The sequence below is a fragment of the Pezoporus occidentalis genome, unplaced genomic scaffold (genome assembly GCF_034315485.1).
Source record: "Pezoporus occidentalis ecotype Australia unplaced genomic scaffold, CSIRO_AGI_Poc_V1 ctg192, whole genome shotgun sequence".
NCBI classification, from domain to species: domain Eukaryota; kingdom Metazoa; phylum Chordata; class Aves; order Psittaciformes; family Psittacidae; genus Pezoporus; species Pezoporus occidentalis.
In genome coordinates, this window is record NW_026913771.1 from 1,019,201 (window position 1) to 1,039,474 (window position 20,274).

The window sequence follows — 20,274 nt, forward strand, 5'->3', positions numbered from 1 at the left end:
TCAGAGCTTGGCTGTTCTGATTCATGTAAGGTCCCACTATGGCTTAAAGCAGCGATTGTTTCTCTGGCTGGCTCTTGGCACATTTTTATGTTAACATTCACAAACCTGTCTGCTTCTGTCTCCTGCATTACTGTTGTCTGCTTCTGGAAAACAGCCTTGGCACGTCATGCCATTAGTATTTTCTGTTTCAGAAGAAATAGTGCAGTTGGGCATCATGCCAAAACTCCACCTGGAGCTGTTTGGCAGGAGAAAGACCCTCTTTGTAGCCTGATGTTGTAGGTGTGGTGTATCCAGCTTTGAACAGCCATCATTACACCAAAAGTGATCCCTGGCCAGGGAACAGGACAGTACAGGCAGTGAAGAGGTGGAGGTCAGGGCTGGACTGGAGCTCCAATGAGAGACTGCAGTCAGTGCTGGGAGGTTCTCAGAAGTGACTCAAATCGTACCTGGTTGCTAAAATGTGAGATCTAAAACCTGACAGGGGGTTTGTATTTTCAGCTAGGTTTGTGAACAGGTATAGACACCATCCTAAGTAAGATCTGTTGCATTTGCTTTGAACCTAGGTGTTTGTTAAAGGTACAAGTAACTGAGACCACTGCTCTCAAACTAAAAATAAACCAGAACAGCTCTTGCCTGAGATCTGCTCTGGTGGTCACCTTGGTAGTGAAAAGAAAGCACTTTCAGTTCTCCTCATTCATCTGTAATCTGGCCATGTCTTTGGTGTGGACGTGTCCCGCCAGACCTTGTTCTTCAGCGGAAATCCAGAGTTAAACGCCTCAGGTACTCCCTGCTACTGTTTGATTCAGGAGGGACTTCACAAGTAGTTGGTCAAGGACACACCTCGTCATCCTCACCTCTCTCGTGACAGAGCATCTTGCCTGTGGGCTTTAGCTGGCTTGTTTGCCATGTTTATTTAATAAAAGTTCAGCCTTTGCTGCTGTTTTGAAGCAGTGGGCATGTGTTTATCCTCATTTCAGCATGCTGTCAGCAAGCTTTTCCTTAAAAAAAACATCCTTCTCGTAACATTCCTTCCTCTGTTGTCAACTGTAGCATCTCTCTTGTTCCACAGTGAGATTAAGAGCAGTGTCCAGAAGGTGCTAAGGCTGCAATCCTGCAATATATTAATACATCTCCTCAAAATGTCATCTTTGTCTAATAATACTTTACAGAAAGTGTTGATGTTACCCAGCCCCCCCACCACTGAATGTCCCCTGTGCTGCTCCTGCTCATTTGGATGAGACTAATCAAATCTCCCTTATTATCCTGGAACTCGAAGGAATTTTTTTCCTCTTGCCTTGCAGTGCAGGAGCAGCAAAGTGCCCATGTCTGGGGAGAGGATGAGGATGGAGAACTTTTCTACTTGATGTAGAAACAAATACCCTCAGTATCTTCACAGCTTTCTTGAAGTATACAAGGTGGATAGCACCGCTTCCTTTAGATTCTTGGAAAATCTTGGAGAGTGCTTAAGCATTGAAGCTGAAGGTTCTTGCTTTCTGTTCCACTTTTAACCTTTCTGCTGGATATATACTGATATTCCAGGGTATTCCGAGTCAGTGTAGAGACTGCAACTCAGCTGTGAGGGTTACACTCCTGTTCATAGCAGAAGTTGCATTTACAGGTTAATACATACAGATGCAGATGCACACAAATTTGTCAAAGACACCGCATACTTTGCTCCTTGTCTTTGTACAGATAAATTTTGGTAGATGGGCTCAGTGTTTCTATACATACTGCCTTATAACCCACCAAGATGCACAGGAGTGATGGTTTTAGTGTCCTGGATGTACAAGTTATCACCAGTGTAATAGATCTGGGAAACAGGAAAATTGTCTTTACTGCTCTTCTAGGGAGCAGTCATAGGGGGAAGGGAGTTGCTTTAAAGTTTTAACTTCCAGCTACCCTGATAGCTAGGAATAAAGACAGAATGTTTGCATATAAATTGCATTTGAGTTTAAAATCTTCTGCTTTTGATATCATCCTGTAGTTTTGCACTGCTGTCAAACGTTTGCCAGCATTTAATATCCTCTGTCTTTTCGGTGACCATGCCATGACCTTTCAAAATAAAAGTTGCAGATCGGAAGTAACTGGCTGAGAATTAGTGGTTGGTGTATTCCAGTTTACATAGAAATGTCCTCAGTTAAAATATGGTTCATTCATCGGTCAAACCGTCCTTACTTCCTTTAATTGAATTAAGATGGGCAAATGAGAGATGTGTGCAAGGCAGAGAAAAATTCTGCTGCAAATCACTGTTCTCCTTTCGACAGTGTAAAACGAATCAATTAGAAACATGTCAAAGCACCTTTTACACATGCACAACTTTGAAGCAGGGAATATTTCATAAAAGTGGGAATTTAAATTGGAAATAGGAGAATGTAAATTAGATTTTACAATTACACCTAATCTAATTTTTGTTTCTGAGAAAGATAGATGACTGCTATTTGATCATATTTTATAGGCTGTTGCATCTACTATAATCATTTTTATAACTTATTCCATTTAAAAGCATGCTCATGTACCTTTTGTCTCATTGAATTGTAGCAGCAGCAACAACAACAGATTTTAGCTGTTCACCATTAAAACAAAAGATTCTGTCTGTTAGCGGAGAGAACCAGCCAGGCACCAGGCCCAGAATACAGCTGATAAAACAGGACTTTCAGAAGTACTTACACTTTGACATTACTCTTCTCTGTGTTTCCTGATCAGTCAGTCGTCAGGGATCCACAGCTTTCTGTGGCATGTTTTGGGGGTTTTGTGCTGTTAGAGGAGTTGGCCTTTGCAGCAGTTACTCATCCAGTCTCTTAACAAACTGGTTTAGAGATTAGATGAACAGAACAGACTGCTTCAATGCAGAAATGTTCAGAGCTGCCTGAAACTTTTGGCTGGTGGTTTCCCCTTTGTTTTTCTCTAGGTTTTCATTTGAGCCATGGACAGAAAACAGCAGGGGGTTGGCAAGGCAAGGGGTCCTCTGGTGGCATTAGGTGGGTACAGGCACTGTACTTGGGGTTCAGCTGTGGCGGCTAATGCCTCTCCTGATGTTCTCAGGGCTCCTGTCGAAAGGAGCCTTGTGAACATTTACACTCTACATGTGAATTTTTAATTGGAAATAATGCATTTAAATTAATAAACTTGTGCAGTTGCAGTATCTCCAGTAAAAGTTGCATATTCCAAACACAGGGCCTGATGTTATGGTGTGTTTGAATTCACGTCGCATATCATTGTAACGAGTGCTTTGTAATTTTAACCCGGATTAAAATTGAATTTACAATATAAAAACCTTAGAAATTATTTAATTAAAAAAGCAAAACATAGCTTAAAAGAAAAAGAGAGATGGGCAACAGAGTCTGTCCTTTTGTCTTACTTGTATGTGAAGCATTTCTGTAGAGTGGCTATAACGTTTGCTTTGGTTGGCTTCTTGTGGGCTGTGTGGAGAGCAAGAGTTTTCACAGTACCCCATAGGCAGGGACTTTGAAAACCTGTACATCCATCATGCTTTTTGACTTGGAAGGTTTTAGAGAGTCTACCTTTTCGCTTGCTCTGTGGCACAGCATATGTTCATGCGGTTTTTACCGTAGCTGAAGGAGTACCTTGGAAGGTAGAAAATCCAGCTGTGGTCTAATGCTAATGGTAAACTTGATCCGAAGGCTGCCTTATTTGTGGCTGGCTTCCTTATTGGAAGCTTTTTGTTTGTGCCACAAAGATAAATATAGAGAAAAAGAGGAAAACCAGCAAAAATGACATGACCGTTGCAAGAAGCTCTAAACACATTAACAACAGATTTGGAGTTATTTATTGATGGGTTTGCCCACTGGCAGTGTAAAATGCGTGTCAGTTGTCATCACCAGTAACAATTTCAGCACATTGTGTTCCTTTTTTATTTACACCAGTGGCAACATGCTTATAAACACCATCACTGGGGGTAGGTCAGGAGGTCAGTGCTTGAGGTTAAGAATGGGAAGGGTCATCGGCTATTAACCTAAGTTTAGCAGCAAATAGTGCAGCCCTGTGCTGAGTGGGGCCTCAGCGCCTGCCAGCCTTCATGAAACTTCTGTATCTCAAATGATTTGGCTGTAAGATATTTTCTAGGGTTTGAGTTTGGAGGGGGGGGGGAGGGTAATTAAATCTCCTACATTTTGTATCTATGGCCATCTGTTCTTATGGGTTCCCTGATCTTTGCACCAAAAGAAAAGTATTAATTTAGGGCTTAATATCCTTCTGCTTGCAAACAGTGGGAGTTGTCCATTTGGCTTCAGCAGGAGCAGAGTCGGGCTGATCCGACACATCACAAAATACAAAGGATCAGTAGTGACTGGAACGTGAGCTCAGGACTGGTGAGGTAGAGGCTTTTATGAAACAGAAACGTGAAGGTTTTCTTTCACTCACCTCAGGTTTTCAGGAATGTGAGCCCAGGCTATCAAGAAGAACCCGAAATCAGGGTTTGCAGAAGTGGCGAGCGGTTTGGGTGTGCGGCCCGGCACGTTGAAGGGACCTGCTTTTGAGAAAGTGCAGCCCTCTAAAAACAGTTCCCCTGAAGGTGTTTCCAAATGAGCACTGAGAGAGAAAACACGCGAATGTTGCTCATAGCTCAAAATATCTTGGCCGATGCGGTCGCAAAGGATGGCTTGTTAGCCTCTCATTTATTCAGAGCATACATGTTGCAACTGCAAGGATTCAAGGGAAGAGAATATTCCCTGAGGATCTTCCGCCTCCTTGACTTTTATAGAAGCTTTTGCTTTTAATGCTCTAAAGGCAAAGTAATTTTTTATTATATACTTTGTATATTGTGTTTTCTGGAACCTTTAAGGGGTTTAAAAATTCATAACAAAAAAAAAAAAAGCAGGAGTACAAGACTTCGCCTATCTATTTCAACTTGTTACTGCACAGTAATGAAATCCATCAGCGCTGTTAAAAGAGACAAAACTGTGCCCATTAATGTTCCCTGTATTTGCAAGTTACACTGTGTTTTGAATCATGTACAGTCCTGAACATCCCTTCACTGCTGCACGCTCTGAACGTTTATGTACCTGTCTGAAACTCCCTCTGTTCCCATCTTTCTCATGCGTTTGACACTGTGGTGTTTCCCCGGGAGCTCTGTCCGTCTCCTCTGCCAGGCAATCTCTGCTGCAGCATCCAGAAACTCTGCTTAGAAACCTCTAAAGAAAGCTGAAATTTTACAGTTGCAGTTAAACTTGTTAGCTGAGTGTTTCCAAAGATACCTCCTGGAGTTGAATACACAGATCTAATGAATTTTAATGGCAATAAGCTTTGAATTATGTAAAATATAGTAAGATGCTCATCTTGAAGCAAACTAAAATAATCTTTTAAAGTAACATTTTAATACACAATTAATCTAACATAGATAATTTATACAAGTTTCTCTAAACCCTACATCTGTTCTGGTAAGCAGCACTTCTGCCAAAAAGCTTTTCTTTCTCATATAGAAGCATGGGTTTACTGAATTGGACTCAAGAAAGTTGTATAAAGCTGCCTTTAAATTCCCACAGTCCTATTGTTTGGATGGTCCGAGCTTGATTTGTAAACAAAACTTGCAGTTTGCCCAATGGATCTTTTGCTCAACCATGAAAATGTCTGTAGTATGATAGCCTTAAAAGAAGAATTGAATTCATAGGCTGATACATGCTAGGTAGCATTTATTGAAAGCACAAAGCCACATTATTTATAGATATTATATTTGCATAATACATGAAAGTAGAAGGATTCTTTTCCCCTTTTCATTCTGAGTGGAGTGTTCCAAGTCAGGCTTTTCACCACAGTGAATTAGTGCCCTGCTCTTGAGGAGGCGGCTGCGTTCAGGGCGCACAGCGGGGTGAGGAGTGCAGGGCAGCCTGAGGTTCCATGTGTAGTGACATTGCTCACTCATTACTCACAGTGTTTGATGAAGATGTTTTTGAAGGCTGTAGCATCAGCGTTTTCAGCCTACGTAACCTATTGGGGGAATTACAAAACCTCTGCCTTCGGTTGTGTAACAGGACTGGATTTCTGGATTGTTGCAATATGTGCACACCGATGGTGTTACTATTAATTTTCTGAATCAAATCCTGTGTGAGGAGCCAGATGGCTTGGGAGCATCTTGTCATCCCGACCACTGCAAACACGTCTAGCCATACAAAAAAAGAAGATTGAGCAGTGATTTCACAGATTTTGCATTAGTTAATCTGGGATAGAGAGGCTTCAAAGATCCCATCAGTTAATTCTCTCAGCACTTGTGGAAATTTCTGGCACATTGTGCTAAAGCTGGTTTGAAATCCAAGCTGAGAATCACTGCCTTAAAAAAGCTGATCTCCTCTGTGGTGATATTAAAAAGAGAGTAACTAAAACTCCCCTTGTGTGGAATTGGACTGAAGCTGATGTCTCAGAAAACACTTTGAATATTATCATATTCAACGTTATCCAAAGTAGTCAGTGAAACTGTAGTATCAGTCAGGGATCTGTAATACCAGTTTAATTCCAAATGCTTACAGAAAGTGTTCCCTAAATTCATTGTTTTCTAAATATACTAAAAGCAGGGATTTTTTTTCCTCTTGGCGAGCTGCAGTGCCACTTTCACCTTTGCAAACAGACCTACTAAATAATAGTCAGTTGCAATCTGTGAATTTTCCTCCTCTTATCAATTATTAAGTATCATAAACCTTCTGTTTGGATAATCTTGGCACCACTTTAAGCGTTAACAGTAAATTTATTTTTAATTAAATCTGTGCATTGAGAATAAAACGAGGCTCTTCTGCATACTAACCAGAACACATATGCCACCTCTACTTATTATCAAAAACTCTGATAATGCTTATGGAAGTTGGAAAGGCGACAGTTCATTGTCTGTGTCCCATTTAACTTCAGCGGTATTAGTTAAAAACAGCCAAAGCAAGTAACTGCCATTTCCTTAGAAGGGTTTGCTGAGAGCATTCCCCTTTTGCAAAGTAATTCTTTAATATAGTTCAGGATATTCTTGTTTCAGTGTAGTTACAGGTGACCAGGAAACATGGGGTATTTAGTGTGCTGGATATGTTTCCGGGACAGCGCTTTGGGATACAGAGAAAACGGTTTTCCTTGTCAGATGCGTTGATCTGGAAGTTTAAAGATGTTACTGTTGTAGGTTGTGACTGATTTTTTTTCAGTATTATTATTATTTAGCTGGAATTTGTTTTCAAGGGCTGGAGTGAAGATTCATCATCTCGCCATTCCATGGGAGGAAAACCAGGTCGGCAAAAATAGTTCAGGAATGTTTTGACAGTTCAGTTCAGGAAACTTTCTGGTACCTAATGTAAGATGTGGCCGGGTGAAAATGCCTCTTCACGTGTGTTTTTGTTAACCTTTTTGCTAATAAGAGCAGTATCTGAAATCACCGAGCGCTTCTGCTGGGGACAGGAAGCCTCCCACCAGTGCTGTGAATCTCATCATTTATTTTTTCTAAGCCCTCTTTCCATTTGGAGCTGTGTGACATTAGCCCAAAGGGAAACACCAGGCCAGCGGCTTGCACTGGGCAGCCATTGTCTTATCTGTCACAGCAAGAACGCGTGAAGCTGTTTGCATAGCGTGCTAACTCTGTCAGGGTCAGTTCCAGTCTGGGGCCGCTAGAAATGAAAAACATGCCCCAACCGGGACAAGAGCAGGGTCAACAGCTGGCAGAGGATATGGCAATCATTTATATAAATATGCTTTCTCAAGCCCACAAAAACAAAAAACCCAAACCCAACAGCTGGGAAGGGTTGGAAGTAGCCCCAAGGCTGGTTAGTTCCCTTCCAGATGGGGAGGTTAGACTGGGGCTAGCCAGGCTGCTCCACATAGACTTCCGATTCGCATTAGGAATAAAAGAGTGGAGGAAAGGAAGAAGGAAGAAAAGCTACAAGCATGACTGCTTTGTTTTTCACCTAACTTAATCAAATAAGTGAAGAGTTTCCGAGACGGAAGGCTTGCATTTATCGGTATTCACGCTCAGATTTCTGTGTTTATCACGGTGTCTGATACACTCCTTAACTGTTTAAAAGGGAAGCATATACAAAATATAGAATACTTTATATGTAATGTCATGGTCATTTGTAGACAGATTGAAGAATCATGTGAAGATTTATGCTCCATTCATGTCTTCTGAGTATTCAGATAGTGACATTGATGGAAGGGGAGACAAAGAAGTTTGCTGACTGTGCCTCTGAGTTTTAATTGGCAGATGTGGTTTATTCTTATCGCTTTAACCTGTATCTGTGCTCTTAGCACATTTTTATCTGTCAGCTCAAAGTAGAATCCTAACCTTAACAACTACATACCATAGAATCATAGAATCATTTGGCTTGGAAAAGACCTTTAAGATTAACAAGTCCAAATAATGCAGAAAAGAAGTCTGAGATGTGAAAGGCTCGCCTTTCAGAGTTCACAACTGTGGAGTTAGGTTTTATGGTACTGAAAAGACTTGATGCAGCATTTCAAAGTCATCACGCAAATGCATTGCTCATAATATAGGTGGACATTACATCAGTTGAACAAATCCAGACCTTTACATTCTGTAGCTTTCATCCAAAGGCAATTAAAAGAACGTTTTTCAGGACTGGTTTACTAATGGCATCTTTTGCTGTTGAGGCAAATCTCCTATAAAAGAGAATTTATAGGGAAGCAGAACGGGTTAGATTTCTCAGTGCAGTGTTCAGTAATGCATCTGTCCTTTAGCAAAATCTCTAACCTGTAAATTGCTGAGGACGTTGCTCATAACTTGTGCTTTGTGCTTTACTCTGCTGTTCTTTAATGTTAATTTAGAACATCCCTTTGATTAGAACTGGATGACATGTAAGAAGATCCTAGATTACTGAGGCCTGTTTCCAAAGTTGTCCGTGAAGGTGGAAGTTCACTGGAAGTGCAGAGGCTGGTTTCGTATGAAAAGATGACAGTTGTTTCTTTTTCACACAAACTAATTTCCCATAAGAAATGAAGAAACTCAATTTTCAGTTATTTATCATCTTCTGAATAGTCATTAGTTCTTTTATTCAAAAGAACACACATCTTTTAGTATTTGTGGTGTGAAACACGATACTTTCATAGTTTGAAAGTCCACATTTTCATTTGAGTTTGACAAAATCAAGCCCTTTGTCTACAGTTTTCTGTGGTCTGTACTTTTCTTTAAGGTTTACTGTAGCAGCACAAGAGTGCAGTGATTGCCATGGTCACTTTCTGCTTTACTTTATGTCGGTGTCTTCTTCAGATATTAATAAAGAAACAAAACCCAACCTAACTAAAAAACCCTGCAGCAGCCAAGCTCCTTTTATGGCCAAAAGTAGGTACATTAGAAACACATCACCACATCTGCAGTGGGGAACACTGAATCTCAACTTCAGGCTGGAGTGGCAAGCAGAAACTTAGGCAGCCCTTTCCTTCAACATCATTGCTGTCTGCACAGTGATGTCAGGGAAGTTCTTTCCTGGTCTCTGATGGTGTTTTGTGACTATTAATTTTACATTATGATTCCCGTGTTTCATGCCATCCCAGCCAGTGATGTCAGTTCTTTGATGATCATGAAGTCATTACTTGAGCATCCAAGTTGAAAACTGGGACTTCAGAACTTCTTCATGCATGGGGAGAGGATTTCTGTCCTTTACTACTGCACGTGCAGATGCATAAAGTCCTATGCGTATGGCTAAAGCTGTATTTTCCATTTACAGTTTGTCATGTGTGTACCCACACCTGTTTGGATTTGGAAAATGACTTATGGTCATACAAATTCATCTTTTGGTTCTGTAAATAATTATCATCATAGAGGCCAAAAGAGATCCTGGATAGCTTATCAGCACTGCAGCTCTTCTGACTATGAAATCACAACTGTGCTGTGGGGGAAGGAGTCCTTTTCAACTTCTGAACGTTCAAACGACTTACAGTTGGAAAACAGAAGTAATATTCACATTAGCCGTGTGTGTATATTCTTGTATGTGATATCAATCTTCTGCGTTTGATCTTATCTCTCTTCCTCTTGGAAAAGACCAGTGAAACAAGGTAATTTAAAACTACCTGAACACATCCTTCCACCTTACTGTTAGGCCCTGAAGTCATAACCTCCTGACCCCAGAGGTTACGGGTCTAGTGCTTTTTATCCTCCCTGATTTCTCAGTATCTGCCCACTTCCTCCCGACATCGGAGCTTTGTTATATAAGGAAATTGGAAACACCGCCCGGCCGGTCCAGGGCCAGCAATCTCCCCCAGAGATAAGGGCCAGCCCCTGCCCTGGTGCAAGAGGAGTGTTGATTTTACATAGACATGTGCACCGAGGGTGTTTCGGAAAGCTGAAGTGGCTTTGCAGTGTCAAGGGAGGAGTACGTGTCCTGAAGAAATGAATCAACATTTTTACTCAGATACAGTAATTTATTTATTTTTAAAGTGAAAAATATATCTTGAGACTTCTACAGCTTAAAAGAATACATATAAATATCAGAATACTTCAGGGAGGCTCCAGTACCATAAAGGGTTACCAGGAGGTTTGATGGATGCATTAATAAACAATTTGATTTCTTTTGTAGTTGCTACCTTCAGGCTTCTGAATTTTTTCTCTTAACTCTTGTCTTTCTGAAGTAGGCGCATAAAGGACCAGACGTCAGGGGTTAGTGTTAAGAGATGGATGCTTGAGCTAAGCTCTGCCTGCAAGGCAGTGAGCTCAAGGGACAATTTCAGCATTGGAGGGAGGAAGAGAACATAGCAATGTCAAAGTCAAGCAGTGTCATTTCTCCTAAAGATGGTTGTTAGACTTCTGCCTTTACAGAGTTAATTTTCTCAAGTGCCCACTTGTTTAGTTTCTGAGAAACAAAATCCCATAAAATAAGAGAACTGAATGGGATCTAGGTATTCTAAATTGGACAAGGAGTTTAAAGCAAGAGATGATGGTGGTCTGTCACGTTAAAAGACTAAGGTATGCATTGGTTGAAACCCAAAAGCAGTCATTAAGATGTCTGCATTAAAGGATATCAGTGTTTACAAAATAGTAATTCAAATATACTCCTGTACAACAAAAAGTCTATAAAGCTTAGTATGTGTAAGAATAATACTGCATATGGCAGTGTTACTGTTGGAAACCCTCACAAATAGCAATAATTGCAACAACTATAATGAAGTACTGTAATCTGTTTCTTTACAGCTTTTGATAGAAGCACAAAGCAAGGTGAGAGGAAATGTGAAGTATTTCAAGTACTATTCCATGAAGGAACTGGTAGGAAGCATCTGAGACTGATAACATCCATGGGATGTGCTTGAATAATTTCAAATCCAGACTCCAGGTCAAATAAACTCTTTCAGGGCACACAATCTACCTTCCAAAACCTAAAAAAGTGTGTTTGTTTTTCACTGTAACAAATCTGGTGCTTAGAGGAATAAGCAGGCAAATGTTACTTGAGGCCAATCCAAGGGAAATGTGCAGCAGGGCTAAGAATGCAAGCTTCCCGTGGCAGTAATCTGCCGCCTTCTTGACAAAGAAAATCCACCATCTGTAACAACAGGGCTTCATGTGAATCTCTGAGCTCCATCACTTTCTTTTGAAGCATTTTTCAGTACAATTTTAGCTTTGTTGGTAACAAATAAACAAATTCCTATTCCTGGGAACTAGGATGGGTGGGTTGGAATAGGGCCCTAAATATCTCAGTGACAGTAGAGGCACGAGAATCTCTCAGATGCAGAAACGGGAGGAAGTGCTGCGCATTCAGCAAGAGGTAGCAAAATAATAATGGGTAGCAAGAGCTTTCTTTAGGAATTTTAGTAATTAAATGGTAAGCATATTGTCTGTTAATTAATATCTCTGGTTCTTGGAGTAAAATTCTGAAGCACATAAGATAGATTAAGGGAGGTAAATTTTAACTTATGTACTGGCAGTTTAAACTGTATTGTTGATTTAATCTCACTGAACTGCTCAACAAAGCACAACTGATCCATATTACTGAACAGAGCTTGAACAGGAAAGACCAAAGAAGAAGAAAAGACTGAAAAGTAAACTGTATGGTAGCAGACATGCTAAAAGCTTCATGTAATGAGCAAAGAAGAAGAATTCGTAAAATGAAACAGTAATTCCTTTCCAGAAGATTAACCAAATGGAAATGTTCAACACACAGGACTGGTTAATTAACAGTCAGGTCCATCATTTCACTGTAGGATTTTCCATTTAAGAAAGAGTCTCTCCTCTTGAAGCAGAGATAGGTAAATGATTCAAGTTTAATTATTTTTAAGTTTCAATTATTTTATTTCATTATTTTAAAGTCACTTTCAGGTTTACATAATACTAAACTTAACCCTCTTCTCTTAGTGGTTTTCAGTTCCTTGCCTTTAGGATGAATTTCCTCTTCCTCCTGTTACATTGATTGGTGGAGTTCTTGTTAAATATGATCATAATCTTATAGAAACTCCTGTTTCTATGATTGTAGTGTCAGAAGAATTAGTGCCTTGCCATGTACATATGCATAGAGTTGGCCTCAATTTTTATTATTTGGTGTTAACTTAGTTGACCTTTACAAAGTCCCCTATAAATGTGGCTTCACTCAAGAATTATTATTTCTGTATGAAATTTATACTACAAATATTTTTCCTTAGAAGTCACCTTTGGCTTTGAAGTGGCAAAACCAGTGAAAATAGTAACTTAAATGTAGCTTAAAGTCATTTCCTTCCTTCCTTTTCCTAGGAACATAGCTTTAAATGCATGTCTGCACCAAAGCAGGCTGACAAAGCGGGGTCTCTGTGGTGGCCACGCTAATGGACCTCTGTGCTGGCTCACTGGTGGCTGCAGAACTTCTCAGAGCAGGGCTGAGGAGTGTGTTTAAAAGCAGAGTGAGTTTCACTTGCAAAGTTTACATCTTTCGCTGGGTTGCTCACCCCCCAAAACACAAAATATCTCTTAAAGTAGAAGGGTTTGGTTTGGCTGCTGATGAGAAGAGCCATTTGAAAAATGGTAACCACATTGTGACTGCGTCCAAGGCATGTAGAGTTTGGATTCAGGAGTCATTTTAACTTGAATTTTGCTTTATAAAGAAAGCAGTAGAGCTAGACTAAAAGAAGGGATTCATAGTAGAAACACCCTCCCCATGAGTATTTCTTTATTCCTGTTTCCGAAGCAAGTTTGACTTTGGCATTAAATTTCAGTTGCTTAATGTCACGCCGTAGTTCTTACTTATGTTTAACAGGCATTGATCAAATGATTTCTTATTTAATCTTTTGCCTACCAACTGTGCTTTCACTAACTGGAACGTCACTTTTCTGCCACCTAAAGGAAGGAGGAATGCCCCATGGGTTCTTCCCCAAAAAGCAAGGCCTGTTTTCATCATGTAAACCAAGTGTTTCTCCCTAGTTGCTTGTTGCATTGTCTCATAATATAGGGAACAGAGGAACAGGGCACTTTAAAACCTCATCATAAACTGTGATTTAAACCCCAACATTTTAATCTAGATGTAATATGTAAGTAATTTATAAGGATTTTTTTTTTTTATTATGGTTGTGGAGCATATAGGCCCCAGTCCAGCAAAGCACTTACATACAAGCTTAACTTCAAACATGCAAGGAGCTGAAGTCAAGTATGTGCTTAAGTACTTCCTTTGCTATATGCTGCCTGCCAGTGACACGCCGCGGTGTGTTTGATTTCCACAGTAGCAGGTGAGTCATTTTATAAATCTCTCCATATTATGAAGTGATTTCATGACAACTTTTTAACTTGAAATAATCATTCCTGCGTTTCTTGGCATCAGATGAATTCAACTCCCTCTATTCATACATGGGTTTGTAGTGTCTGCATTTAAAAATGTATAATTTCACCTTCTGGCAATGCCAGATCTCAGAGAGGCCAGATTGTTGGGTTTTCTTTTCCTGTGTGTGAATTCAGAACAGCAGCAAGAACTTAAAGCTCCGTCGCTGAGATAACAAGGTCAGTCGGTATCAATCTGTAGGGAATTTCTTGATGCTTTAACAGCTTATGTTGTGTTTGGTGAAACAAAACCAGGTACTGAGATGATTTGATGGATGAGTGTGTCAGTTCTGGCAGATGTCCTCAATCTGAAATCCTGTGCATTTCGCTTGCTTTTAAAGAAATAGGTCTTTAAAACCCCAATCAAAATTCAGACGTGCAGAAGAGTAACAGAGGGACGAGCCCGTGTGCAGATACGCCCTTTCACAGCTGGGCTTTTGGCAAAGTGTCATTCCTGCTGTTAAACATGGTGACCTTGCTGCCTATGATTTACTAACTGTTTTACAAACATTTCCTCACTCTGTGAGGTTTGATATGTTCTCCATCCTCAGCAGCTCAACGGAGTCACTCAGCCACTGAGCCAAACCTGCCTTTGTTTACAGCTTTTCCGGAAATTTTCACGGAGGAAAAAAACTTTCTCCTTTTCCAATGTTTTATTTTTAAGTCAACACTTTTCTGTGGTTTATTTGTGCAGAGCAACATTCGGGTACAAGGTATTGCACCGTATCCAAGCGGGAGTTGCTGCCTTTCTAAAAATAAAGTGGGGGTCATGTGAACCAGTGCAGAAAAATCTGAAGATACCAAATATTACAGGACCTTTACATTTGGTGCTTCTTTTTTCCATAATATTCTGGGCCTGGATTTTTCTAAACTTTTTTTCCCACATCAGTTTCTATAATAGAACATAACGTAAAATGATGAAACACAGGAAGGAATCTTCTTTTAAACAAAATTATCAGTGTTAAAAATAACAATCCTATTTTCCCGCAGCGTGCGTTTTTTCTTGTAAGGGCTTTATTTAGTAGTCTTGCTATTAGATATAGCCAACGGGTCCAGTAATAGTTAAGTGGCACTTTATTTAATTAAAGGTTAATTTTCCTGAACACACACATGCCTTAAAGCCCCACAGATTTCATTTCATGGTTTGGGCAGGGAACTCAGAAATAGGAATGCTTTGGAGGAGGAAATGGGGCAGCTGTGTCTGGTCCTTTGCATTGAAACTTAGCGCAAATTAAAATTAGAATGGGATGGGAATGTTTGCAGTAAGTGCTTTCACAGTGGAGATATGTTTCATGGAAATGGCCTTGTTCTGATGAGTGTTTCTCGGGGTCAGGGTGGAATTTCTAGTGAAAAGTGGGAGACAAGAATAACCTGGGCTGCTTTGACAAGGGCCCGCAGGGCTCCCCCACACCCAGGTAGCCAGGAGCTCTCAGGAGTTGGCAGTTCTTTCCCTTCTCTCTTTCCTTCTAAACCATACATTCATTTAACGTACTTGTTGTTGCTACTGAAAATGATTCTTGTCTTAGCAGGAGGAGAGACAAACTGTGAAACATGCTGCCCTACAAGAGCTCCCTTTGTGTTCTTGAGTCTGAGCTACCAGTTCTCTTTGATATATCTGAGTAAAGACATAAAATTAGCAGGTTTAGTGGGCATTATTTCGTAAAGTTCCAATTGATGAACAGGAGGCAAAGAAATTCCTAGATGATCGTGTCTTCTTTTAGGTGTGCAGGTCACTAAAGTCTAGTTACTAGTTTTAAATCTACTTTGTATACTTAGTTTCGTTTCTGATCAGTATATTTTTTGAGCTATATCCCACAGAATCTGTACTTTTTGACCTATCTGAATAATAGAAGTTTTCTCTGGATTTTATGTCACTGAAGTAGATTATCTGAAGTAAAACTGAAATGACCTACAAAGGTGTCGGCATTGGACTCCTGCGCAGCAGAAATGGATGCTGCCAGAGTACCTTCTTGATATGTGTGTATTTATATACTGTGGCTGTATTACATATATTGCATTTTTAATCCTGTGAAATACAAGTGAATTATAATTCTAAATCTTCTTTTTAAATGCATTAGATTATTAATGCTGTTAAAGGAAATACCCACAAATGGAATTACTCCTGGAGGTTTTGTTTGCTTGTTTTAATCAGAATCACTCAGGCGTTTGAAGTGAATTTCTATAGCAGGGTACCAAATGACAGAACCTTCACCATACAAAAGCCCTCATACATGGATGAAGAAGATTTTGAAAGCATTTTAGGTCTAGAAATCATGATGAGTCATGTAAAATGGGTTATTTAATGACAGTGTTGTAAGGAAGTATTTTTGAATACTGTATCTCTTTAGTTTCCATACATATATGGGATGGAAAGAGAAGCAGCAAGAGAAGTAATCTTGAATCCATCTCAGCCCCTGCAGTAGCAATGTGAGGACTGCCTGCCTGGAGCAGGACAGCATTCCCACTGTGGAGAAAACTGTTTCCTGCTTTGATTTTCTCTAAAATGTTAGTGTGAAAAACTGAAGAGTGACTGTTCTACAGCACAGCGTGTTCAGAGAAGTGGTTAAAAGGGAGTGAAAGTGGCAAAATGGGTCTTGAGTTTGTCTGCAGGAACAGCAACCCTGTGTTCCATGCGTGATGAGGAGTATTGCTTGTGACTTCAGGGGGGGATCATTGCTTTTAAGAACAGGCCTTCACTCAAGTTCTTCAGGGTATTTGGTAGTCTGCTGGGTTTCTTGGCTTGTGCTGTCCTTTAAGGAGGAAATACCACTGTATTTCAATTTTGGACTGTCATTTTCAGTTTGATTTTATTGCAGGTGTTGTGATTGAAGCCATAAAGACTCACTAATAGATGCAGTGATTCAGTTTGTGATATTTTTATTCCTTTCAGGATTTGTTGGGTTTTTTTTCTCTCCAAACCTATTTTTAAAATGTTCTCATGCAGTCTGGGCTTTGTGTGACCTCATGTCAAGAAAAGCTGAGTGGACAAACCAGCACAAGGGCATGGCTTATCATGCCAGGTGTGCCTTGGCCCTGTCTTGAATTAAATCCATAGTTCTGGTGATGTCCATCATCCCAGAAATTAAAAGGACACAAGGAACACGTCTGGCCTTATTTTGGGGTGGCAAAGAAAGTGACTGATAACAACATCTTATAAAGTAGATGTCCACAAATCAAGAAGCCAGGTATGAGTCCTTACCGTAGCTGTTTCAGAGGTAATCCTGGATGAATCCTGCCTGATGGGGGAGAGGTGCAGGAAGCAGAAAGGGAAAAAGACATGCTTGCTTGTCCCTTGCTGTTGAAAACACAGCAGCCCTTGAAAGGTCTGGCTGCAGACTTCAGTCAGCTCACCAATGCTCTCAGCATGCTTGTGGTTCGAGTATACGATATAAGTAGCGTAGAGTGGTTTTGTTGCTATGGGAAAAGTGCTAAAAAAGGCTGTATCTCTTGTAGAGCTCAGATCCTTTGGGTATTTAATGTACAATTTCTGCTAAGGACACTCAGAATTATACCTCTGATTCTAAATTGCTTAAATGTTGAAACATATGGTCTTGTGTGCTGTTCATTGGGAAACAACTGCCTGTATCCAAGCTGCCAAATTCACATAAACTCACACTGTAGAAGCAGGGAATCTGCAGCAGCTGAGCAGAACTTTGAAAGAGTGGTTGTACTAAAAGGCAAACCTGACGTATAGAAAAATGCTTAATTAAACTAGTGCCCTATATCGGTAACAGATAATTAAATGTTAATAGCTGAGAAGTTTTTCAATTAAAAATGAACTGTTTGTGTCCTCTTGATTTCTTGTGGGGGCCAGGTTCGTGGAGCTGTCATTTATTGAGCTCTCTGCTACAGTAATCATTTTAATAAAATGCAATTATCTGCATAATTAATTTCTTTGACTGCTCTGCTGTGTCCTCCTTTTGCAGAGGCCAGAATGTCAAAGATCAAGTAGACTGAGGAAAATCAAAAATTCACATTGTGAAAGGCTATAAAAAAATACTTGGAATTTCAATGCATTGGCTTCTATTTATCTCAAATGTCAAGGGCAGTGTAAAATGTATTTTTAAAATGTGTTTTTGTATGGTTTGAGCCCATTCTTGGCGTAGTTGCGAATCTAGAGGGGCCATTGTTCTTTGAGAGAGTTTGAGGGGGTTTCTTTGTACAAAGTGACAAAAAGAAGACTTGGAGTACTGGGCTGCCATTGTTCCTGTGCGGCGCTGTAAAATTTGATTTGAAATTAGGACCTCGGGGCAAGCTCTTCAATAGCCAGTTTTTATTTTCTGCCAGCATTTTAATCACTCTTGGGCTTAAAGTGGATGACCAACATAATGCCTCTATGTTTAATAGAACAGTTCATATCTTGAAGGCCAGTTAACTGAATTCAGGGATCTGTCATCTGCCCAACATTAGTCTTTTCTGTTTCCTGTCTATTTATGAAGATAGCTCTCCATTCCAGCCAGCTCTCAAAGAAGAGCAACTCTTTCTTTCTTTCTTTCTTTCTTTCTTTTTTTTTTCCTCCTCTGAATTTCTGCAATGTACTAACATCTCTTTTAGTGATCTCTTAAAGGAACCAAGCAGCGATGCTGCAGTGCAGACGTGCGGATGCGAGCACTGGCTGGAGCATCAGATTGTGTTAATGCAACTGCTGAATTTCACCAGATGGGGCGAGGAGGAAGGGACAGATGGAAGAATCAGATTTTGTGGTGAAATGGGATGATGGGAAGGGAAAAGTGATATGTTGGCCTAAGCCTCATGCACCTCGTTGGGATGCTCCGTGCAGAGATGTGCAAGTAGGGAAATGAGGAAAACTGAGAAAGAAATGCTGGAGGTTTTAAAGAGCTAATGCCCAAGTTGTGTTGTGCTTAAGAGTTACAGAACAGCAGTGCAGCTGTGGAGTGTTTTAGTCAAATTGCAGGGGGGTGTTTTATGTGTTTGGATTGTTTGAAAAGTCTGGATGTGTTTGTGCTGTGTTCCAGGTAATTCATGCCCCTGTTTGCTGGAGAGGTGTCAGGCTCGCAGCCTCTTGGCAGCTGCACAGCGCACACGTGATGTAGCTCTGAACATTCAAGGTTCTGTAGGAACTAGTGTTGTGGTCAGGTGTGCACTGATGTGCTCATGTAAAAGAGGGCAAAGTCAAAGATGTATTTCAGATTTAAAGGCATTTTGTAAATATGAGTTAGCAAATACGAGGTTTTACTGGATCATAAAAGAGCTACTCTGGGAGTTGTCATTTCTCCAGCAACCTGAGGTCCTTGTACCCCACTAGCATCTTGCCCCTCATCTGTGCCCTCACCACTGTGGCAGCAGGTCCTGCAAAGGGAGAGTGGTCCTACTGCTTCTGTCCATGACTGGGGCATCAAACAGGAGTTTATAAGCAAAGGTGACTTTCCAGAAAGCAGGAGCACGGTGCAAACTGCGCTTCCCTGAAAAAGACATAAGGATTGGAATGGACATTCATTCAATAGCTTCATATCTGAGCTTCATATCTGCCAGCCAATGTCCCTAGTTTCTGTTGAGATAGCAGTTGTAAGGGCTAATTATGATGGTGGTGGTACCTATGGTTAGGGAAGGGACTTAAGCCACTAGGCTCTTTCACACAGACTACTAACTGCTCTTTAAATGGTAATGACTTCTGATTGAGTTTGAACTGGTTGAAGCTGACACCAGTAACCTGAGCTTGAAAGGAAAGTGTTTCATATCGCATTATTAATTATGATACTCATTACTCTTAATTCGTAGCAAGCATAAATTTGGTTTTAGCTTGCCAGAAATGAAAGGCCTTCAGGCACAAATTATGATCGTCAGAAATCGCCTCGGTGATAATCATCTGATGCCTTTGTTGTCTTTATTTGTATGCAGTCAACAGAATCTCGCTTGTGTTCAACACTTCCTTGTGCAGAGGCAGAAGAAAAGTGGCTCACCAGAGCTGGAGTACTGTAAGAGGTTAACATATTCAACATCATCAAGCACAGCTTTTCATTCACTTTCAAATGGAGCTGTGTGGGTGGCTGCACAATGTGGGAAACGCTTTTCATTGAAGAATCTGAATATTTTGTAAGGAAGTGAATAGTTGCAAATAATCTTTTCTGTAACACTGATATAAAGAACAAATGAGCTATTCTCAGGAAATACTGAAGCGTTATTGTCTTCCGTCATTGAACAGAGCTATACAGAAAAAAATATTCCAAACTTGACAGATTCATATCCTAATCTTTTGCTCCTTCATCAGGAGACTGCGTAGTTTGTATGGCTGGTATCAGCTGAAGCAGGAGTGAAAGGAATACGTTTGCTTCAGCACTGCATGAAAATAAACATTTTGGGGAATATAGCTCAGTTTCTTAAATTCTAACTGTCAGATAGAACTACAGTAGTCAATATGTGGCCATGGACTGGAAAAGTCCTCCAAAGCACCCAGCACCTCGTGTGTGCTGTGGTAGAGCTGCTGCAAGGCACCCTCCTGCCCAAGGCTGTGATGGCTCTTCCTCACTGTGTGTCCAAGACAGCATTGTGGGTTTATATCAAAACACTGTATACCTGTTGTTTGAAGAGATAGGAGGTAAAAAGAAAGCAATGTA

The 20,274-nt window shown here is 40.4% G+C and overlaps 1 protein-coding gene across 16 annotated transcripts in view; it reads left to right on the forward strand.

Moving 5' to 3' along the window:
- BCAS3 (BCAS3 microtubule associated cell migration factor) overlaps positions 1-20,274 on the forward strand; it is a 361,344-nt gene that overhangs the window by 221,188 nt on the left and 119,882 nt on the right. The window contains exon 24 of one of the 16 annotated variants that reach the window (XM_062617113.1): positions 18,676-20,246. The exons of 13 other annotated variants lie outside the window; for them this stretch is intronic. In XM_062617113.1, the coding sequence (XP_062473097.1) occupies positions 18,676-18,965 (290 nt within the window). In that variant the 3' untranslated portion in view covers positions 18,966-20,246. Of the gene's footprint in view, positions 1-1,301; positions 2,791-11,119; positions 13,065-18,675; positions 20,247-20,274 lie in introns of those variants that run through there. 2 more of the 16 variants (XM_062617119.1, XM_062617120.1) reach the window with 2 other exon arrangements.